This window comes from Saccopteryx leptura, chromosome 10, assembly GCF_036850995.1.
Source record: "Saccopteryx leptura isolate mSacLep1 chromosome 10, mSacLep1_pri_phased_curated, whole genome shotgun sequence".
In the NCBI taxonomy this organism is placed as follows: domain Eukaryota; kingdom Metazoa; phylum Chordata; class Mammalia; order Chiroptera; family Emballonuridae; genus Saccopteryx; species Saccopteryx leptura.
In genome coordinates this window covers 70,896,103-70,914,807 of record NC_089512.1, presented here as the reverse complement: position 1 = coordinate 70,914,807, position 18,705 = coordinate 70,896,103, and the positions used below count along the sequence as shown (strand labels likewise).

General features: G+C 38.2%; 1 protein-coding gene across 4 annotated transcripts; it reads left to right on the top strand.

The window, feature by feature from the left end:
• The first annotated feature begins 377 nt into the window (after positions 1-377).
• Positions 378-13,568, top strand: KBTBD8 (kelch repeat and BTB domain containing 8). Of its 4 annotated transcripts, none has more exons than XM_066351181.1 (4): positions 378-459; positions 1,069-1,279; positions 4,809-5,923; positions 9,958-13,568. In XM_066351181.1, the coding sequence occupies exons 1-4, from the start codon at positions 444-446 to the stop codon at positions 10,419-10,421; spliced, it is 1,806 nt and encodes a 601-aa protein (XP_066207278.1). In that variant the 5' UTR covers positions 378-443; the 3' UTR covers positions 10,422-13,568. The 4 variants fall into 4 exon arrangements, with proteins under 4 accessions (XP_066207278.1, XP_066207280.1, XP_066207277.1 ...); XM_066351180.1 differs by having other exon boundaries at positions 416-571; XM_066351183.1 differs by lacking the exon at positions 1,069-1,279 and having other exon boundaries at positions 387-459.
• The last annotated feature ends 5,137 nt before the right edge of the window (positions 13,569-18,705 follow it).

The window sequence follows — 18,705 nt, the reverse complement described above, 5'->3', positions numbered from 1 at the left end:
ACTTTTTTTTTATGAGTTAGGGGGCTGAAAGAGGCCTAAAATAGGGAAATTTGTCCTTCAAGGGCTTTCCTTAGCTCAGCCTCTCAGAATGACAGCTCCCCTCATCAGAAGACTACCTCTCCGGGCGGGCACCGCGCGTCCCACTGGCACAAGCTGGCGGCCTCTGCTCTCCACCTCCGCCAGAACCAGCCAATAGAAACCCCCAATTTTGGCCTCCACCCGACCCAGACCACGCGGGAGGGGAGGCAATAAAACTACATTTCCCGAGGTACCCTGCGTACATTCTGACCAATCAACCCCCACAATTCTGAGGCTAGGGGCGGAGCCGGATGCATAGGCTACCCCATTGGCTAGGGGAAGCTTAGAAGAGCCGGAACCCGGGAGAGAGAGAAACGAAATGACATTTCCTCTTTAAATAGCTGGAGCCGGGGCCCCGTGGAGAAATGGCTGCTTCGGCAGGTGGGTCGTATCGTGCCTAGGAAGGTGTGTTGCGGGGGAGGCGGGCCAGGGGCCAAGCTCAGGCTGCGAGCTGTGGAGGTGGCGATGCAGAGCCGGAGAGAAAAATGGAGAGGTGAAGAGGGCTGAGGGGAGGGAGGCTGGATGGCGTGGAGGGCGGTGGGCGGACCGGCTCCACCGGGATGGGGAGGCCGGGTACCCGCCGCCGTGCCGACCTCTCGGGAGGCGGTTGGAGTGGTACCTGCGGCCGCCGTCTCCCGTGAGCGTCCCTCGTGAGGCTGCTGCCCGCGGCTCTCGGCTGGACCGCCCGGCCGTCGGCGGAGTCGCCGCAGACACCTCGCGGGCGCTGCCGCACGGACCTCCGCGAGCGCGCGCGGCCCCGGGCTCGCCGGGCTCCCGACGGAGCGGGCTGCTGCCGGGACTCGCAGCGGGGCTCGCTGGCTCCCAGGTCCTCCCTTGGCCCCGTGTGGTGGTGCACACATCGTACATGTATATTGTACGGGAAAAACAAGCAAGCAAACAAAAACTAAATAAAGTAAACCAACAAACCGAACCCGTGATGCCGTCAATGGCTCCGAACTTCTTGTGGTTGTACGATTTTTCTCCTCCTAGATTTAAATAAGTCTTCCCCAACACCGAATGGGATTGCATCTTCAGACACAGCCAGCGATGCCATGGACCCCTTCCATGCTTGCAGTATTCTTACGCAACTCAAAACAATGTACGAGGAAGGACAGTTGACAGACATTGTAGTGGAAGTGGATCACGGGAAAACATTTTCCTGTCATAGAAACGTTCTTGCTGCAATCAGCCCTTACTTCAGGTATGATGATGGTGGAGACCTCCCCTTCTCCCCCAGCATGGCCATTCCATTACTATGCTGACGTGCTACGATGAAGTGAAACCAATGAGGTTGTTTCCTGAAAATAGATAACAGGCCCTATATTTATTTTTTCTTCTTGTTTTTGATCTGTCGGATTCTTCTAGAATTCGGGTGTTTTTTTTTGTGTGTGTTTTTTTTTAAGTTAATGCTTCTGTTTCAAGTAAAGGCTAGAAAATCTTAGAAAATCTAGAATTTTCCTGCCAGATATGGCAGTCACTAGCCACATGTGGCACATGAAACTTTATTTAAATTAAACAAAGTTAGACATTCAGTTCCTCAAGCACACTAACCACATTTGAAGTGCTCAGCAGCCACATGTAGGGAGTGGCTGCCACATCGCACAGCCCAGGCAGGGAGCGTTTCCATCACTGACAATTGTATTGGACAGTGCTGGTCTAAAATTTGTTCCCAAAATTCATCCATAATGCACATTCCTTTATTGCATGTAACTCTTTTAGAGTTTAAAACTTTAGAGCCTCTTCTTTGAAAACAAATTACTATTAATAGATTGTTTTAATCGTATGAGGATAGAAGTGGTGAAATAAAAATAAATAAAATATAGTTTCCTATGTACCTTATGTCCCAGACTGGTGATTATTTCCAAGATTTCCAGAAACATTTTTAGGCTAACTTTTTATTTTCATTTAGGTTCATCTTTGTATATCATAAAACTGAAAATTGAAGTTTTAAAACTTGAGTGTAAAAAATTTTATACTCTGAAAACGACCAGTGATAAAGGCAGCCTCCTACTCGAGTTTAAGTTCTCTTTTTGTTTCAAGTGCTCATTTTTTTAAGGCTTTCAATGTCCAATAATGGTGCATGAATGACAGGAAATAATTTTCTCAACCACACTCTCAGTGTATTTTTTTGTTTTGGAGGTGCTTACCTTTATAGGGCATATAAAGGTGCAGTATTTCAGACAGTAGTTTCTGGTTCCTATTTCCCAGAATACTGAGTTAAATATAGTCACTTCTGTCTGATTTGCTAGCGTAGGTCATTGGACTATTAAGTATTAACTGTCATGAGGCAGTGAGCTAGAAAGGAAAAAGAAGAAGCTCAAGTAGTACACAAAAGATAATTAGTTTGGCCTGGTAATGGAAACTGCTGGTGAGATGCGCTTATCTGGACTATCCACTAGATCTGCTTAGGTCATTTATGCATTTAAATATATGTCATAATTAACTACTATTGAGCTTTGGGTTAAGCTTACTTTGCATACATTGCTTTACAGTTCTGTCTCTGCACAGTTATTATTCCCATGCTACATGTGAAATAAACTGAAGCTGAGATTAAACGGCCTGTCTAAATAATCTAAGTAGTTAAGTGGCAGAGGTAGAATTGGATTCTCGAGTCAGGCATGTTAGTCATTATATGTATTTTAAGGAACAAGAATGTGTGTCCTCTTTAAAGTAGCCTTACAGAAATTGTTATATAAGGTTTGAATGGTAAAAAAATTTAAAAAAAGCATTGAAGCTTCAAAGTGAAAATGGCTGTATCTTACTGAAATGATATACTCTATCTTATATCATTAAATATCATACTTAATTAAAATTAGTTTTGAAGACATAGAGAAATAACTTTAATAGATCTTAATTTCCAAGAAATAAGATTTGAATCAAATGAAGATATTTGGCTAAAAACAAAATATTAGATTTTTATCTCTGGTTCATGGTTTCTGTAAGGGAAGTTTCTTGGCACAATGCCGGTGCTTCTGTGATATCTAGAAAGTCATACTTAATAGTTTCTAAGTCTTGAATCACTAGTGGAAGAATTAGAATAGCTTGGAATCCGGCATGGCTGTACCAAGACTCCAGTGACTTGTCAGAATTAAAATTTGCATTGTTACAAGCATTTGCTGCTCAAGGTTTTGTGTGAGGAAGTGTTCCCACTTTATGTAGAGTTTACATAAAGAACCTATTAAAACAGAAGAAAAATCATCAGATCTCATACTGCTCCTGTATGTGAGACCAGCCTATTTAGGTCAGTAGGAGTTCCCATGATAAAGGGATATGTGGCAATGTTCTCCTTTGGGAATTAATCTATGCCTAATGAAGAGCTTTATTTTTCTTTTTAATTGGTAACTGTATCACTGAGGTTTTCAGTATCTGAATTGAAAACCAGCTATACATTGGAACATCTAGTTTTCAGTCATAAAAAAAAAGCCTGTGTGATATTAAACTTAAAATTTACATTATAGAAGTAAAAATAAGAGTCAAAGCTGGTTAACCCAGGCAGCAAGCTGGGTCCTTGTGATACCTTGTATACCTCCAGTATTTCTTAAATTGCATTTTTCATTTGATGGAATCTTCCTCTTTAAGGATATTTTCCATAGCATAACACTTAAAAATAAAATATGAGGGGTCTGGATCTGTACACTTAAATTAACTATTACCAACACTAGGTCAGTGTCTTCAGCAGACATTTAGTAAGCGTTCTAGGGCACCGAGCCTTTTTCTAAAAAGGCTTTTAAAAGAACTTTTGATTTGATTTTTATATTAATTTTAAGAGTAGCCTTGAAAGAAACTGAAAGGAGGAAAAGAAATGCAAATAATGTTTGAAAATAACTAATACTTAAGTAAAGAGCTAGGTTTTTCTTTTGTTTACTTAATATTTTGGCCAAGAAAGGCCCATAAATGCACAGATATTTTAATATATATATATATAAAGCTTGGGCTCAAAGGCAAAAGTTTGGGATTTAAAAACCATTATCTCCAAAGAATCAGGTAATTCCTAAATTCCCTTTAGAAGTAGTCATTATAAATCAACCTACTATAATTTTTATTTGTACACAGATATCAGAGGTAAAAATATGGTAACTTGGAGAATATTAAGTATATTTCTTTAAGCAAAGGTTTTCAGAATGTCCAAGGATAAGTGACATGATTTTCTTCCTTATAATGATTAAGGAAGTATTCAAGAGATAGTAAGAGATAGTTTTACATAGGAGTAGGTAGAAAGTAAGTATTTAGGATGAATGTTTTGTTTTTCTAAGATGAAAAATTTAAAGATATATTTTGGGCACAAGTTGCATTGTAAATTGCCACTGAGATATGAAGAATTTTATTAATATCTATATACCAATATATCACGTAAACACCATATAGGTATTCTTAAACTTTTTGACTGGCCTGGTGATTTAAGATCTCAGGTTTCTAAGGCAAGTTGACCAGAAGCCTGGATAGGGCCTCCAAGGAAAATAAGGTGTGCTTTAATTAGGTATAGTCCCCTCTTCTCAGAATTGGCACAAAGTGGACTGGTCCCGAGAGTAGAGTTTTTTAGATTAGTCTGACTAAATCCTTCTGCTAAATGAGCATCTCTTATTCCCATTCAGAATGTCAGAAAACACATTAGGAAATACTTTTTTTAGTTTCAAGGGTTATCTTTGTGGTACATTTACACTTTTAAGTGTTTGCCACCATAATTTTTATTTATGGCACACATATAATATTAAGTACTCTTTCCTTTGTAGATCCATGTTCACTAGTGGCCTTACAGAGTGTTCTCAAAAAGAAGTTCGAATAGTCGGTGTTGAAGCTGAATCAATGGATTTAGTGTTGAAATATGCCTACACCTCCAGAGTTGTTCTAACAGAGGCCAATGTCCAAGCTCTGTTTACTGCAGCTAGCATCTTTCAGATTCCTTCCATCCAAGACCAATGTGCTAAGTATATGATCAGCCATTTGGACCCACAAAATTCTATTGGGGTTTTCATCTTTGCTGATCATTATGGTCACCAGGAACTCAGAGATCGATCAAAAGAATACATTCGTAAAAAGTTTCTGTGTGTCACCAAAGAACAAGAGTTTCTCCAGTTGACGAAAGACCAACTGATAAGTATACTAGACAGTGATGATTTAAATGTAGACCGAGAAGAGCATGTTTATGAAAGCATTGTAAGGTGGTTTGAACATGAACAGAATGAACGAGAAGTGCACCTTCCTGAAATTTTTGCCAAATGCATACGTTTTCCTCTGATGGAAGATACCTTTATAGAGAACATTCCACCTCAGTTTGCACATGCTATAGCCAAAAGCTGTGTAGAGAAGGGACCGTCCAGTACTAATGGCTGTACACAGAGACTTGGAATGACTGCATCTGAAATGATCATATGTTTTGATGCTGCCCACAAACACTCAGGAAAGAAGCAAACAGTGCCTTGTCTAGATATAGTTACAGGAAGAGTGTTTAAATTGTGCAAACCACCAAATGATCTCAGAGAAGTTGGGATTCTTATATCACCAGATAATGACATTTACATTGCAGGAGGATACAGGCCAAGCAGCAGTGAGGTATCCATCGACCACAAGGCAGAAAATGATTTCTGGATGTATGACCATTCCACCAATCGGTGGCTATCCAAACCATCCTTGCTTCGAGCCAGAATAGGCTGCAAACTGGTGTATTGCTGTGGTAAGATGTATGCAATTGGAGGGCGTGTTTATGAAGGTGATGGGAGAAACTCACTAAAGTCTGTGGAGTGCTATGACAGCAGAGAAAATTGTTGGACGACTGTTTGTGCAATGCCTGTTGCAATGGAGTTTCATAATGCTGTGGAGTACAAAGAGAAGATCTATGTTTTACAGGGTAGGTGCTGAAGAGATTTAGTCTTCATGAAAATAACAGGTCAAACTGTGTTTTACTTATACTAAAATAGGAGTTTGTTCCTGTTAATTGAGGAATAACTGGCTTTCTTATCATAAACTTTGGTGGACCAGTCTCTCCTTTAAAGGACCTATAATGAAAATAAACTTTTAAATCAATAAAGGTAGATATTTTTAAGTTACTAAAATAATCCTGTAGGATTATATTACTGTATTTTGACATCATGTGGAATAAGTATTTTTAAAGCATTTTTGGCCCTGGCCAGTTCAGCAGTACAGTGTTGGCCTGGCGGTTGGATGTCCTGGGTTTGATTCCAGTCAGAGCACACAGAAAAAGCACCCATCTGCTTCTCCACCCCTCCCCTTCCCCTTCTCTTTCTCTTCCCCTCCTGCAGCCATGACTCAGTTGGAGCAAGTTGGCCCTGGGTGCTGAGGATGGCTCCATGGCCTTGCCTCAGGCACTAAAATAGCTCAGTTGCTGAGCAACAAAGCAACAGCCCCAGATGGGCAGAGCATCGCTGGGTAGGGGGCTTGCCTGGTTGGGGTATAGGTGGTTGGTCTGCCTCTCTGCTTCCCTGCTTCTTACTTAAGGGGGGAAAAAAGCATTCTTTAATGAGTAATTGTTTTTTGTTTTTTCTGAAATGAGAAGTGGGGAGCCAGAGAGACAGATCCACCTGGCATGCCCACCATGGGGCGATGCTCTGCCCATTTGGGACCGTTGCTCCATAGCAACGGGAGCCATTTTAGCGGAGGCCATGGCGCCATCCTAAGTGCCTTGGTCAACTTTGCTCCAATGGAGCTTTGACTGTGGGAGGGGAAGAGAGAGATAGAGAGAAAGGAGAAGGGGAAGGGTGGAGAAGCAGATGGGCGCTTCTCCTGTGTGCCCTGGCTGGGAATCAAACCCGGGATTCTACATGCTAGGCTGATGCTCTACCACTGAGCCAACTGGCCAGGGCTTGTTTAGTATTTTTGAAAACTATTTCAGAACTCTTTTTAAGACTTGAAACAAGAGAGCAAGTGCATGACTTTTTCTGTTCTTCATAATATATAATCAAGAGATGTTGTAGCAGCTACTTTTCTTATGGAACTTAAGGGTTAGTATAAAAGACAAAAAGGAACAAAGCATTAACTGAAGGTATAATAATTACTTGAGAGTTTTGTATACGCTTTATAATTTCACAGCTTACAAAATTTAACTACAAAGAGTGAAATTACAGCCTTCAGATTTTAATTTTACTGCAGTTTATGTTGTTTTTCATGTTTTTAATTTTTTTTCCCAGAGAACTTTGAGATGACCCTTTTTTTGTACTTTTACCAGTGGAAATAAGAGGGGATATTTAATATACTTACATGTTTTTGTTTTTTTAATGTGAGTGGAGAGGTGATAGAGAGACAGACTCCTGCATGAACCCTGACCAAGATCCACCTAGTAACCCCTATTTTGGGCTGATGCTCTCATACCAAGCTATTTTTAGTGCCTGAGGCTGATGCACTCAGACCAACTGAGCTATCATCAGTGCCTGGGGCCACACTCAAACTAATCAGGCCACTGGCTTCAGGAGGGGACAGGGGAGAGGTAGAGGAAAAAAAGCAGATGGTCGCTTCTCCTGTGTGCCCTGACCGGGAATCAAACCTGGGATGTCCATATGCCGGGCCAACACTCTATTCACTGAGCCACCGGCCAGGCCTAATATACTTAGCTTTTTTAAAGATTTTAAATGATACAATAGAAATAGAAAAAGTGAGTTGGTAAGAATAAATTATATTTGTTCTGAGGTTCTGATTTGAGATAACTAATGTTTTTCTTGTTTGGTTTTGAACGTTTTAGTTGTTTGAATGTTGAATGCAGTGTTGATCTTTATTTCTCTTCTGTGTTTCTTAAGTGCTTACATATAAATGTTTTCCTCACCTTTTACTTTAATAAAACAAGAAAAAATGGGCAACTTCTGTGTAGATATATGAGTTTTTAGTTTTATTTTATGTTTCCTTTAAATTGTTCTTTGCTCTAATCCTTTATTTGACTTAAAATTTCCTAGGAAAAAAAACCCTGAGGCCGTATGTTTAAAGATCAGTAAAATTTAATTTTCCAGAAGGAATAATATTCTCTAGTGCCTTATTTTATTTGAATAGAAACATGGGTATGATTTAGGCTTGTTGATCTTGCTGAAAAATGGAATATGAGAATTGATATATAATCTGTTGCGTATGATTGAGTATCATCCAGTATGATGAAGCTCTCTTTACATATATTTTGGTTTTACTGGCTAACCAGTTATTTGATAGACATAGAATTAATTGTAAGACACTAAATTGGAAGGTAAAGGTTGTATATTGATATAAATAGTGAAGCAAAATAGCATTGAATTAATAGGCTGGGATGAACATTGTTTAATCCAAGGCTATTTTTTATATGAAAGGAACCTGAGGCTCTGAGGGTTTTCTTAATTACCCATCATTTGTTTTCAAAATCAATCATTTTTATGTATCATCTTTCCATAAGAAATTTATAGAGAAGTAGTATATGTTAGAAAGTTTTAATTCCTATATTCTTTACTGAGGATCCTGTTACAAGCTCATCATTTTAGAGCAGTTGATGTGCAAGCAGATGCAGGGAGTTTAACAAGCTATTGTAAGAAAAATTGAAGTTCTATTATCACTATTAAGTAGATAGTTAAGTTTGTAGATAGGCATAGACCTAATTCAAAATGGTTGTCAAGAGAAGCTCAGGCCCTGGCTGGTTGGCTTAGTGGTAGGGCGTCGGCCCAGCATGTGGATGTCCCAGGTTTGATTCCGGGTCAGGGCACACAGGAGAAGCGACCAGCTGCTTCTCCACCCTTCCTGCTCCTATTCTCTCTCTTTCTCTCTCTCTCTCTCTCTCTCTCTTCCTCTTCTGCTCTTCCGCTCCCACATGGCTCGATTGGTTTGAACACATCAGCCCTGGGCACTAAGGATGGCTCTGTGGAGCCTCTGCCTCAGATGCTAAAAATAGCTTGGTTGTAAGCATAGCCCCAGATGGGCAGAGCATCGGCCCCAGATGGGGTTGCCAGGTGGATCCCAGTCAGGGTGCATGTGGGAGTCTGTCTCTCTATCTTCCCTCCTCTCACTTGGAAAAGAAGAAGGAAAAAAAAGAGAGAGAGAGAGAGAGAAGCTCAATTTAGAAGTAGGTATTTCTAATCTAAACAAAAACCTTTTTATATAAATAAATGAATAGTCAGCAGTGTATTTTGGACTATCTATGGCTATTGTAGTACCATTTAATATGTTCATAAAAGGTTCAGATTATTATATAAGGGATTTTTACAGAAGTGCTGTAATTAGCCAAATTCGTGTAACTCATGTAGTTTAATTCTTAAAGACATTTTTATATTGGCAATGTGACTCAGCACACCTTTTTATTGTTAAAAGAGAATTGAAACTGACTCAAAGTCAACTTCCTAAATTATGTATGTGTTTTCTATCATAAGTAAAGCCATGTTTTCACCTCTTGAATATTTGTCTTTGCATAATAGCAACACTAAAAAATAAACACATAAGTGGTGCATAGACACAATCTGAACCATTCCATGTACTACTATCTTCTAATTAAATAATTAGCACATCAATTTGTAGTAGCTTATACATATACAGTTTGTGATGAAGCTATATATATAATTTGACTTTACTAGGTAACCATGATTAATAATGCATTTCTATTGCTGGCATACAATAAGTTTTCTGAAATACATAATTGGATAGAATAAATGGAACCAAGGTCTTGACTATTATTCTGCTATCAAGCCAAAGAAACTCCTCACCTCTCCCCAATATGAACGCCCCCAATTCAGGTAGACTGTAATATTATTTGTTATGCCATGGAGCAAAGACATTTTAAGCTATTTAATAATTACTATGTCTCTGAAGATTATAAAAACAGTACTTTTAGAGTGGAATATTTGGAAAATTATGTTCTTTTAGTCTTCAACATACAACCAAAAAGAGACATGTAAATGTACATATTCTTGTTTTGCTTTTTTTTAGGAGAATTTTTCCTCTTCTATGAGCCTCAAAAAGACTACTGGGGTTTTTTAACCCCTATGACTGTGCCTAGAATCCAGGGCTTAGCAGCTGTATACAAAGACTCTATCTACTACATAGCTGGAACCTGTGGAAATCATCAGCGCGTGTTCACTGTGGAAGCCTATGACATTGAGCTAAATCAATGGACTCGAAAGAAGGACTTTCCATGTGATGAGTCCATAAATCCATACCTTAAACTGGTACTTTTCCAAAATAAACTTCATTTATTTGTTCGAGCTACTCAGGTGACAGTTGAAGAACATGTCTTCAGAACCAGCAGAAAAAATTCCCTTTACCAATATGATGACATCGCTGACCAATGGATGAAAGTATATGAGACCCCAGATCGGCTCTGGGACCTTGGCAGGCATTTTGAATGTGCTGTTGCTAAGCTCTACCCTCAGTGTCTTCAGAAAGTGCTTTGAGTAGCAGACCTTAGCGAGCTCACTGACATCTAGTGCTTGAGGGAACTTTGACTCTCAGTGGTACAAGATGTGCTGTTAGTATTTAAGAAAGCTGAAAGTGTTGTACACAGAAGTGGGTGCTCTTAAAGATTACAGTGTAAGGAATGCTGTCTTCATCCTTGTGGTCTTTTTTTTTTTAAACAGACAGAGAGAGGGATAGATAGGGACAGACAGGAACTGAGAGAGATGAGAAGCATCAATCATTGGTTTTTCGTTGTGACACCTTAGTTGTTCATTGATTGCTTTCTCATATGTGCCTTGACCGTGGGCCTTCAGCACTCTGAGTAACCCCTTTGCTCGTGCCAGTGTCCTTGGGTCCAAGCTGGTGAGCTTTGCTCAAACCAGATGAGCCCACGCTCAAACTGGCGACCTCGGAGTCTCGAACCTGGGTCCTCTGCATCCCAGTCCAACGCTCTATCCACTGCGCCACCGCCTGGTCAGGCTATCTTTGTGGTCTTTTTATTTCAGTAAGCAAAAGGTTACAAAGTGCAATTATCAGCATTGCTTTTTTTCTGGAAGTTAGAACAGTCATTTTCATTCTAGAATTTGGTGATAAATAGCGTCTGAAATACCGAATGAATTAATAACTATGCAGTCTTATAAGAGCAGTTAGGGTATTATTGGTTAGAGACATCCAAACTAGCTTGATGTGACTTTATTTTAAATACGGGTAAAAATCTGAGGCCATATCACTAGGACTTTAGCTGTGACCTCTCCAACACAGAGAAGCACTAACTTAGATTCTCATTTTATATATATATAAAATACTGTTTTCAAGTGTACTGGGATTTAAGTGTTTTGTTATTAGAGTAGATAAAAGGAAAAACAAATCATCTCAGATAGAACTTTCAGTCTGATTGTTTCATATTTCTCATATATCTTTAAATTAAGCTGAAATTTTAAAGTAGCTGTTTTCCGTTGATAACTTTTTCAAGTGCTAACACTGTCTCATTTAAAAAATCCCGAAAAGGGCTCAAATACACAGGTGGCTGGTGCTAGTATTAAGTTAATTTGTGTGGATAGCTAGATAGATTTAAACTGTCTTAGCCTATGCCCACCTACCAAGTGGTATGTTATATGGTGGCCATCGTGCTTTACCTGTTGGATTTTTGTGATCTCACAGGATTCTGTACTTATGTGATGTCAAGATATAGCCAGTTATTGGTCTAACTGGACTCAATCTGAGTAGTGAGAATAGTGAACATAGTTTGCACTAATATGGGCCATTTTTTTGCCTGACCTCCTTTTCCATCTGCTTGTCTAGTCTTTATTGGTACAATGATAGATAACTTATTTCTGTTCTGTACAGAGCATAATGTGAAGTTTTACACCTACTTTTAAAATTCTGTTGTACAGAAACATAAAACTCCTTGCAGTAGTTGAATTTAATGTCTTTTAAGTTACATATGACGATTAAAACCTCTTTTTTTTTATTTTTGCACTTAACATTAATAAATATTTTTACATTGAAAACCTTGTTCTAGCAGAAGGTGATTGAGAAGGAAAAGAGTGAGTGAATAGAACTGTTGCATTATAGGTACTAAATCGTGTTTCATGTTTAACTGATGAATTTCTAAAAGTCAGCTGGGAATAGTCACATAAAGGACAAGTCAACTCACTTGTAATACCTTAGGTAGATAGTTGGATCAGTAACTTATTTTTTACCGTGCCTGGAATAATCAGTAAAGGATACAAGTGTAGCCCAGAGTCTCCTCAACTAGAGCATTTTGATTTTCTTAAAACAGATTGGCATGGTTTGTATTAGAAACTCTTGTACAAATTTGTGGTGTGATACTGTGAAACAAATTTAAAACATTGCCTCTGCATCACATACCTCGTTTTTCAGAAACTTTCCAAACTGCTTGTCTTAGACCTCTATAGTAGGAAATGTTTTCTGAAGAATTCAAAGTTGACAGGATTTATAGAATTAACATTTTAAAATCTAGTATTGTGAAGCTAGATATGTTGTTTATTCTTACTGGCCTTGATAGGGTGTCTATAATCTCTTTATGAAGTTTGTCAACCAATGACCTTTTGTTCCTCCTCAGTTTTTCCTTTTCTTCATCTTCATGCTGTTTGGAGGCTATTTCTGTGAGTTTTTTTGAAGCATCTTTACAGTGTTGTATTGCAGAAGGGAGGAAAAAACAAGTATAATTAACCTTTGAGAGTGATGTTACTCATGTAATTTAATTTTGAAAGCTTTGTTGAATATCTTAAGATTTCCTGATGCTTTTTGACAATCTTCTGTGTTTATTTAGGAAAAATGTATTACTTGAAAACATGACATAGAATGCTGAGTTAGTAATTTACATGTGCTGGATGACATAGGGGAGTACAATGTGCTGTGGTCAATGGCACAGTAGATGTTATTTCTGTTGATCTGCACAACAATTGATCCTTTGCTATAACAATTTATATTGTGGGTGTGATCTAAGTATAGTGTGTCAGAGCCAAGGTTTAGAATTTACTATGGGAGTAGAATATATATTGAATTTTGTATGAAGTACTATTTGTTTAAATTATGTAGCTGGGATACTTTGCCACTTTTAAAATGATTTGAGAAGAAGCTCTAGGAAACTAAGATGATTTTTAATATGTTTAGTTAAGGTATATTTGCATAGTATATTGGGAGTATAAGTAAAAGGCACAGTGGTTACTACAGAATTAAAATAAAGGGTCTAAGATATACAAGTCCCGCGCTAACTTTGTTTTTGCATTTGAAGAATGTATGTAGCACTTTCCTATATATTTTTTGGACATTGAAGACTGGACTTAGTATAACTGTATTATAGGAATGTTTTAATTGTATTCTTTAGTTTCCATCTTTGTTTTTTGTTATTCTACAAAGTTGATGCTGAAGCATCAAGTTCATCTCATTGGTGCATGAGAAAAAGGGGAAGTAATTCTCGGGGAATCAGATTCCCTGTGTGAAACAGTTTAAATGTCATTCAATGTTCTGTGCTCAGGTATGTAGTAAGTACTGTAGTCCTTTGGGGGCAAATGTGTAGATATTTTTAAACATTTTGCCATAATTGCACAGTTTTCTGTTGTTGTTTTTTTGTATTTTGACCTGATGGCATTGTTTCTTATAATAAAACCTTTTGCTGATTGAAAATTTCCATTGTTGTAAACTGACTTCTGACTAGTTAATTTGCAGAATGCATATTTGGTAAAAATCACAAAATATGTAATGGTGGACTATAATGACATTATCTTCTATCAAATATTTGGCCTCTGATACAAAATGAACTAGTTAATATCACCTTATATAATACTCTTTAAATTTTCAAGCAAGCTCACTTAAGTCAGTAGCAGCTTTGTTCTGTTTGGTCTGGCCTAAACTCTTACTATGCCACTCCTCTCTACACTGTACATCCAGTCCATCAGAAAACCCCGTGCCTCTTCCTTCAGAATATACCCAGACTCTTAACCACTTGCCTCACTATTCCCATAGACTAAACTAGCCTACCTTCTCTGCCTGAAGACATTGCTGGCCTCCCTTTTATTGCCTTTCACCCCTAATAATCTAGTCTGTTCTCCAATGACAGCCAAGAAATAAAATCTGCTTATAGAAACAACCCATTAGAAAAGTCTGGTTTTCCTGGAAGAAAGGGGGCACTAACTGGAGGGAGGGGCTGGACCAAAAAACTTTTGTTACTGTTTTGCTAAGTGGGAGAAAGTGCATTTTTTTGTGTTGATAGGATGATCTGAGCAAGAGGACTGTTGGAAGATTCAGCAGAGGGAATGATAAAGGAACCAATGCACAAAGAAACCTTTGGTAGAAAAAGCACACTTCTTCCATTGCAGATGAGGAGCAGAAATTTGGGTAGATGGTGTGGAGATGAGGGAAGCCTCTATAATGGCTTCTGTCTTCTCAATAAATCATGAAAAAGGTAGAGAACTAAGAACCAAAAGGGATGAAAGACATGGCAGTTTAAGAAAAGGTATAAATTGCTATACCATGTTGAGAACCTATGGAAGGTACACTACTTGGAATCATTTTGATCGTGGGATTTCTCCAGTGATATTCTACTACTCAGGGGCAGGCACAGAGAAGGCTCAGAGTTGCCATCATTCAGGGTTGGGATTAATCAGGTAAGTATGGCAATAGGAAAGAGGCAGAGGGAATGAAGAAATGTAAAATTACATCATTTTAAATTGATCATGGAATTTCAGTTGGATATGTTCAAAAAAGTTTCCCATTAGGAACTAATGGATAGTGGGGAAGGTAGTGGGGATCAATGAAATCCAAAAAAATGTAATAGGGTTTTTGAGCAAGTGAGTTTCTATTATAGAGTGATGACTACTTGGAGGTTTAGTGCATATTTGGTATCATTTTAATGTTTTAAAATACACTATTGAAAAGGAGAAGTAAATATTGAGTCTGAAAACCTACATCATACTGGACTGTGCCCCTTCAGTGGTCATAATATACTTTATACTTTCATAGATAAATATTTTGTCTTATGGCATAGGAATGTAAATCTCCAAATGTTTACTTGGTAACTGGAACGTCTTCACTTTTTTCTTTGAGATGGCAGCTGTATTGATTCACCTGTCCAAATGTGTAGCTTCCTTATGTATAAATACAAGGGAACTGGAGGCTACCCAAAGGGGACAATCAACAGGCCCATGACCCAGAAGGCCAATTTTCTAGATTCTGGGATCTTCTACCAGAAAGATAATATGTAGTCAAAATAAATTATGGAGAATGAGAATTAAGGACACATCAAGTTGATATTTAATAGAGCTATTTGTAGATAATGCTACCTCTTCACGTTTACTACTGAAAACCATTTAACTTCAGTCCACCAAAGTTCTAAGTCAAGAACATTTAGTGCATCCAGTAAGCATAAAATGAAGGGAAAATAATGTTTTTCCCCACCCAAATCTATTAAATAAGATTAGAAATTTCACTTCCAAAGACTAGTAGGTATTATTTACAGCATTTCTCTGAAGAGTTAGAGATCTCAGATCACTTTAATTTTGGTATTTGTACATTACTTTTCAATAAAAAACACAGGCATACAACCAAGATTTTAAAATGCCAATTCATTTTAAGTTTCCTCATGAAATAAAAATAACAGCAGTCATGAGCTGCTTAAATAACAGTAATATGTTGTGAGAAATGCATTGTGAGAACATCAGAGTGTACTTCCACAAACCTAGATGGTACAGCCTACTATACATGTAGACTGTATGGTAGAGCCTGTTGCTCCTGGGCTGTACTGCATGTTACTGTAAAAACAATGCCAGGGTAAATCGAGCACAAGAGAAAAGGATGCCATCCAGAAATAAGGTAAACACGAGGTGAATGAGGCTGCTGCTGGTGTAATGGTACACTGTTTTATAGCAAACTTGTTTTTATAAGTAGAAAGAGTATACTCTTAAAATCACAAAAGTATAGTATAGCAAACACAAAAACCAGTAACATAATCATTTATCATTATTAACTATTGTGTACTGTTGTGTGTGCTGTACTTTAATATTCTTGGCATCACAGTAGATTTACATGAGCATCACCACAAACATGTGAGTAATGTGTTGTGCTGTGATACTATAACAGGTACGTCACTTGAGTAAGTAAGTGAATTGTCAGGGCTTTCCTGGAAAAAGATACTGTAAGGGCAAAGGCCCTGATGTTGGAAAGTCTTGGCATGTTTGAGGAACAGGAGTGTGGCTTGAATAGAGTGAGCTGGTGGGTGGCAATGGGGTCCAAGAAGTGGAGTTGGAGGTGTAGACTGTGGAAGAAAGCAGTCTGGCTCTCCCGCAAAGGCTTGGGGAAGCCACTCCACAAGCCACTGGAGTCCATGCACTCCTCATAAGCAACACTGCTCTGATCAAGGTCTCCAACAACACTTGTCTTATACTGTAAATTCGCTCTTCATTTTTCTGTCCTCAGCTTACTAGCTTCACAAAAGTGTTTGGCACGTTGACCACTATCTCCTTTCTGAGGCCCTTTACTTACTGGGCTTCTGGAACCCCATGTTCCGAAAATGCCTTTGTACTATTTTCTGCCTGCTACCCCTCTCCCCATTGTCTCCTTCTCTCTGCAGGTCTGCTTTTCTTTACTCTGCTCCTCTGTATCTTTCCTCCTCTGACCTCATCGATTCCTATGGCATTAAATGTCATCCGCATACTTGTGACTTCCCAATTCACATTTTAAAACCATACCTCTATTATCAACTCCAAACTCATATCCAACTCTTGTTTGGTTAGTGGAGGCATCTCAAACTTAACATTCTTAAATCCTCCTTTTCCATCATCCCCTGAAAGCTCTACCTGCAAAACACAACTTGTGTGTTCACTCCTCTCTATATCCACTGCCTCTATCTATAGTGGTCCCCTCTTACTCACAGTTCTGCTTTCTGTGGCTTCAGTTAACCACACTCAACCATGGTCTAAAAATATTAAATGGAAAATTCCGGAAATAAAAACAGTTCATAAATTTTAAATTGTGTGCTATTTGGAGTAATGTGATGAAATCTCTGGCCATCCCGCTTCATCCCACCTGTGAAATAAATCATCCCTTTGTCCAGCAAATCCATGCTGTAGGCTACCCACCCTCAAAGCTCCTATATTATGAACTTTGATCATGTTGTTTCCTGTACCTGGAAACCTCTTCCCTTTACCTCTGTTCTTTGACCATTTTATTCTCATCTTTCAGGTTTCAAAGAGATCTTCCCTGATAATCCTAGCTAATGTGCATGCTCCTGTCATGCTGGATCTGACCATTGGAAATTGTTTACCCCATACCTTTTTCTGCTGTTTCCTCACTAAGCAGTAAGCTCCATCCAGGTGGGGCCCAGGTCTAGTTGCTATCCAGTGTGTCCCCAGTACCTGGAAAAGTACCTAGCATGTAATAATTTTTTAATTAATTTTTTACTCCAAAATAACTTCAATTAACAGAAGAGTTACAAAAATAGTATAGTTTCCCTGTATGCCCACCAGTTTCCCCTATTATTAGGATATTAATGTGCCAATTGATTTATTATTATTAACTAAATTTTATACTTTGTTAAGAACATTTTTGGGGGATTTGACTGCTAAGGTTTGTCTTTTCTCCAATTTATTCAAATTATGTATTTATATCAAAGTGGACTCATTTTGTACTTTGGGTTATTTATATGTATATTGGGTTAATCAGGTTATATATTCCTTCATGAATAAATTTTGTTTGTGTCTTTGAAGACATTGGTCCATTTCAACTACTATACATTATCAAATCTGTGGGTATGCAGTTGTTCATAGTATTCCTTTATAATTCTTCTATAATCCATAGACTCAGTAGTTATTATTTCTCTTTCATTTATAATGGAAATGAAATTTGTGTCTTCTCTTTTGTTTTTTTGTTTAACTCAGCCAGAAGTTTATCCATTTTATTGGTCTTTTTAAAGAAGCAGATTCTGATTTTAATGATTTTTTCTCTTGTGTTTTTAATTTTATTGATTTCTGCTTTAATTTTTATTAGTTTTTTTTTTCTGTTTGCTTTAAGCTTTAAATGCTCTTTTTTTTTCTTTTTCTTTTTTTTCACAGACAGAGAGAGAGTCAGAGAGAGGGATAGATAGGGACAGACCGGAACTGAGAGAGAGATGAGAAGCATCAATCATTAGTTTTTCGTTGTGACACCTTAGTTATTCATTGATTGATTTCTCATATGTGCCTTGACCATGGGGCTACAGCAGACCGAGTAGCCTCTTGCTCGAGCCAGCGACCTTGGGTCCAAGCTGGTGAGCTTTTTGCTCAAACCAGAGGAGCCTATGCTCAAGCTGGCGACCTCAGGGTCTCAAACCTGGGTCCTCTGCATCCCAGTCAACGCTCTGTCCACTGTGCCACTGCCTGGTCAGGCAATGCTCTTCTTTAATTACTTAAGGTGGAAGCCTAGATTACTGATTTTAGATTTTTATTTTTTTTCTAACATATGTATGCATTTAATGTTAAAATTTCCCTCTAAGCACTGCTTTTATAGTATTCCACAAATTTTTGAATGCTGTATTTTCATTTTTTTAACTTTAAAATATTTTTATCATGTCTTCATGGAGAACTGACTTTCATGATTATGTCATGTCCTTTGTTATCCCTGCTAATGTTCTTTATTCTGAAGTCTTCATGTTTGAAATATAGCTACTCCAGTTTTATTTTAATTAGTGATAACTTAATATATGTTTCTCAATCCCCCCTTTTTTTAATTAAATGAATATACTTAAAGTGGAATTTTTATAGACAATTTATACTTTGGACTTCT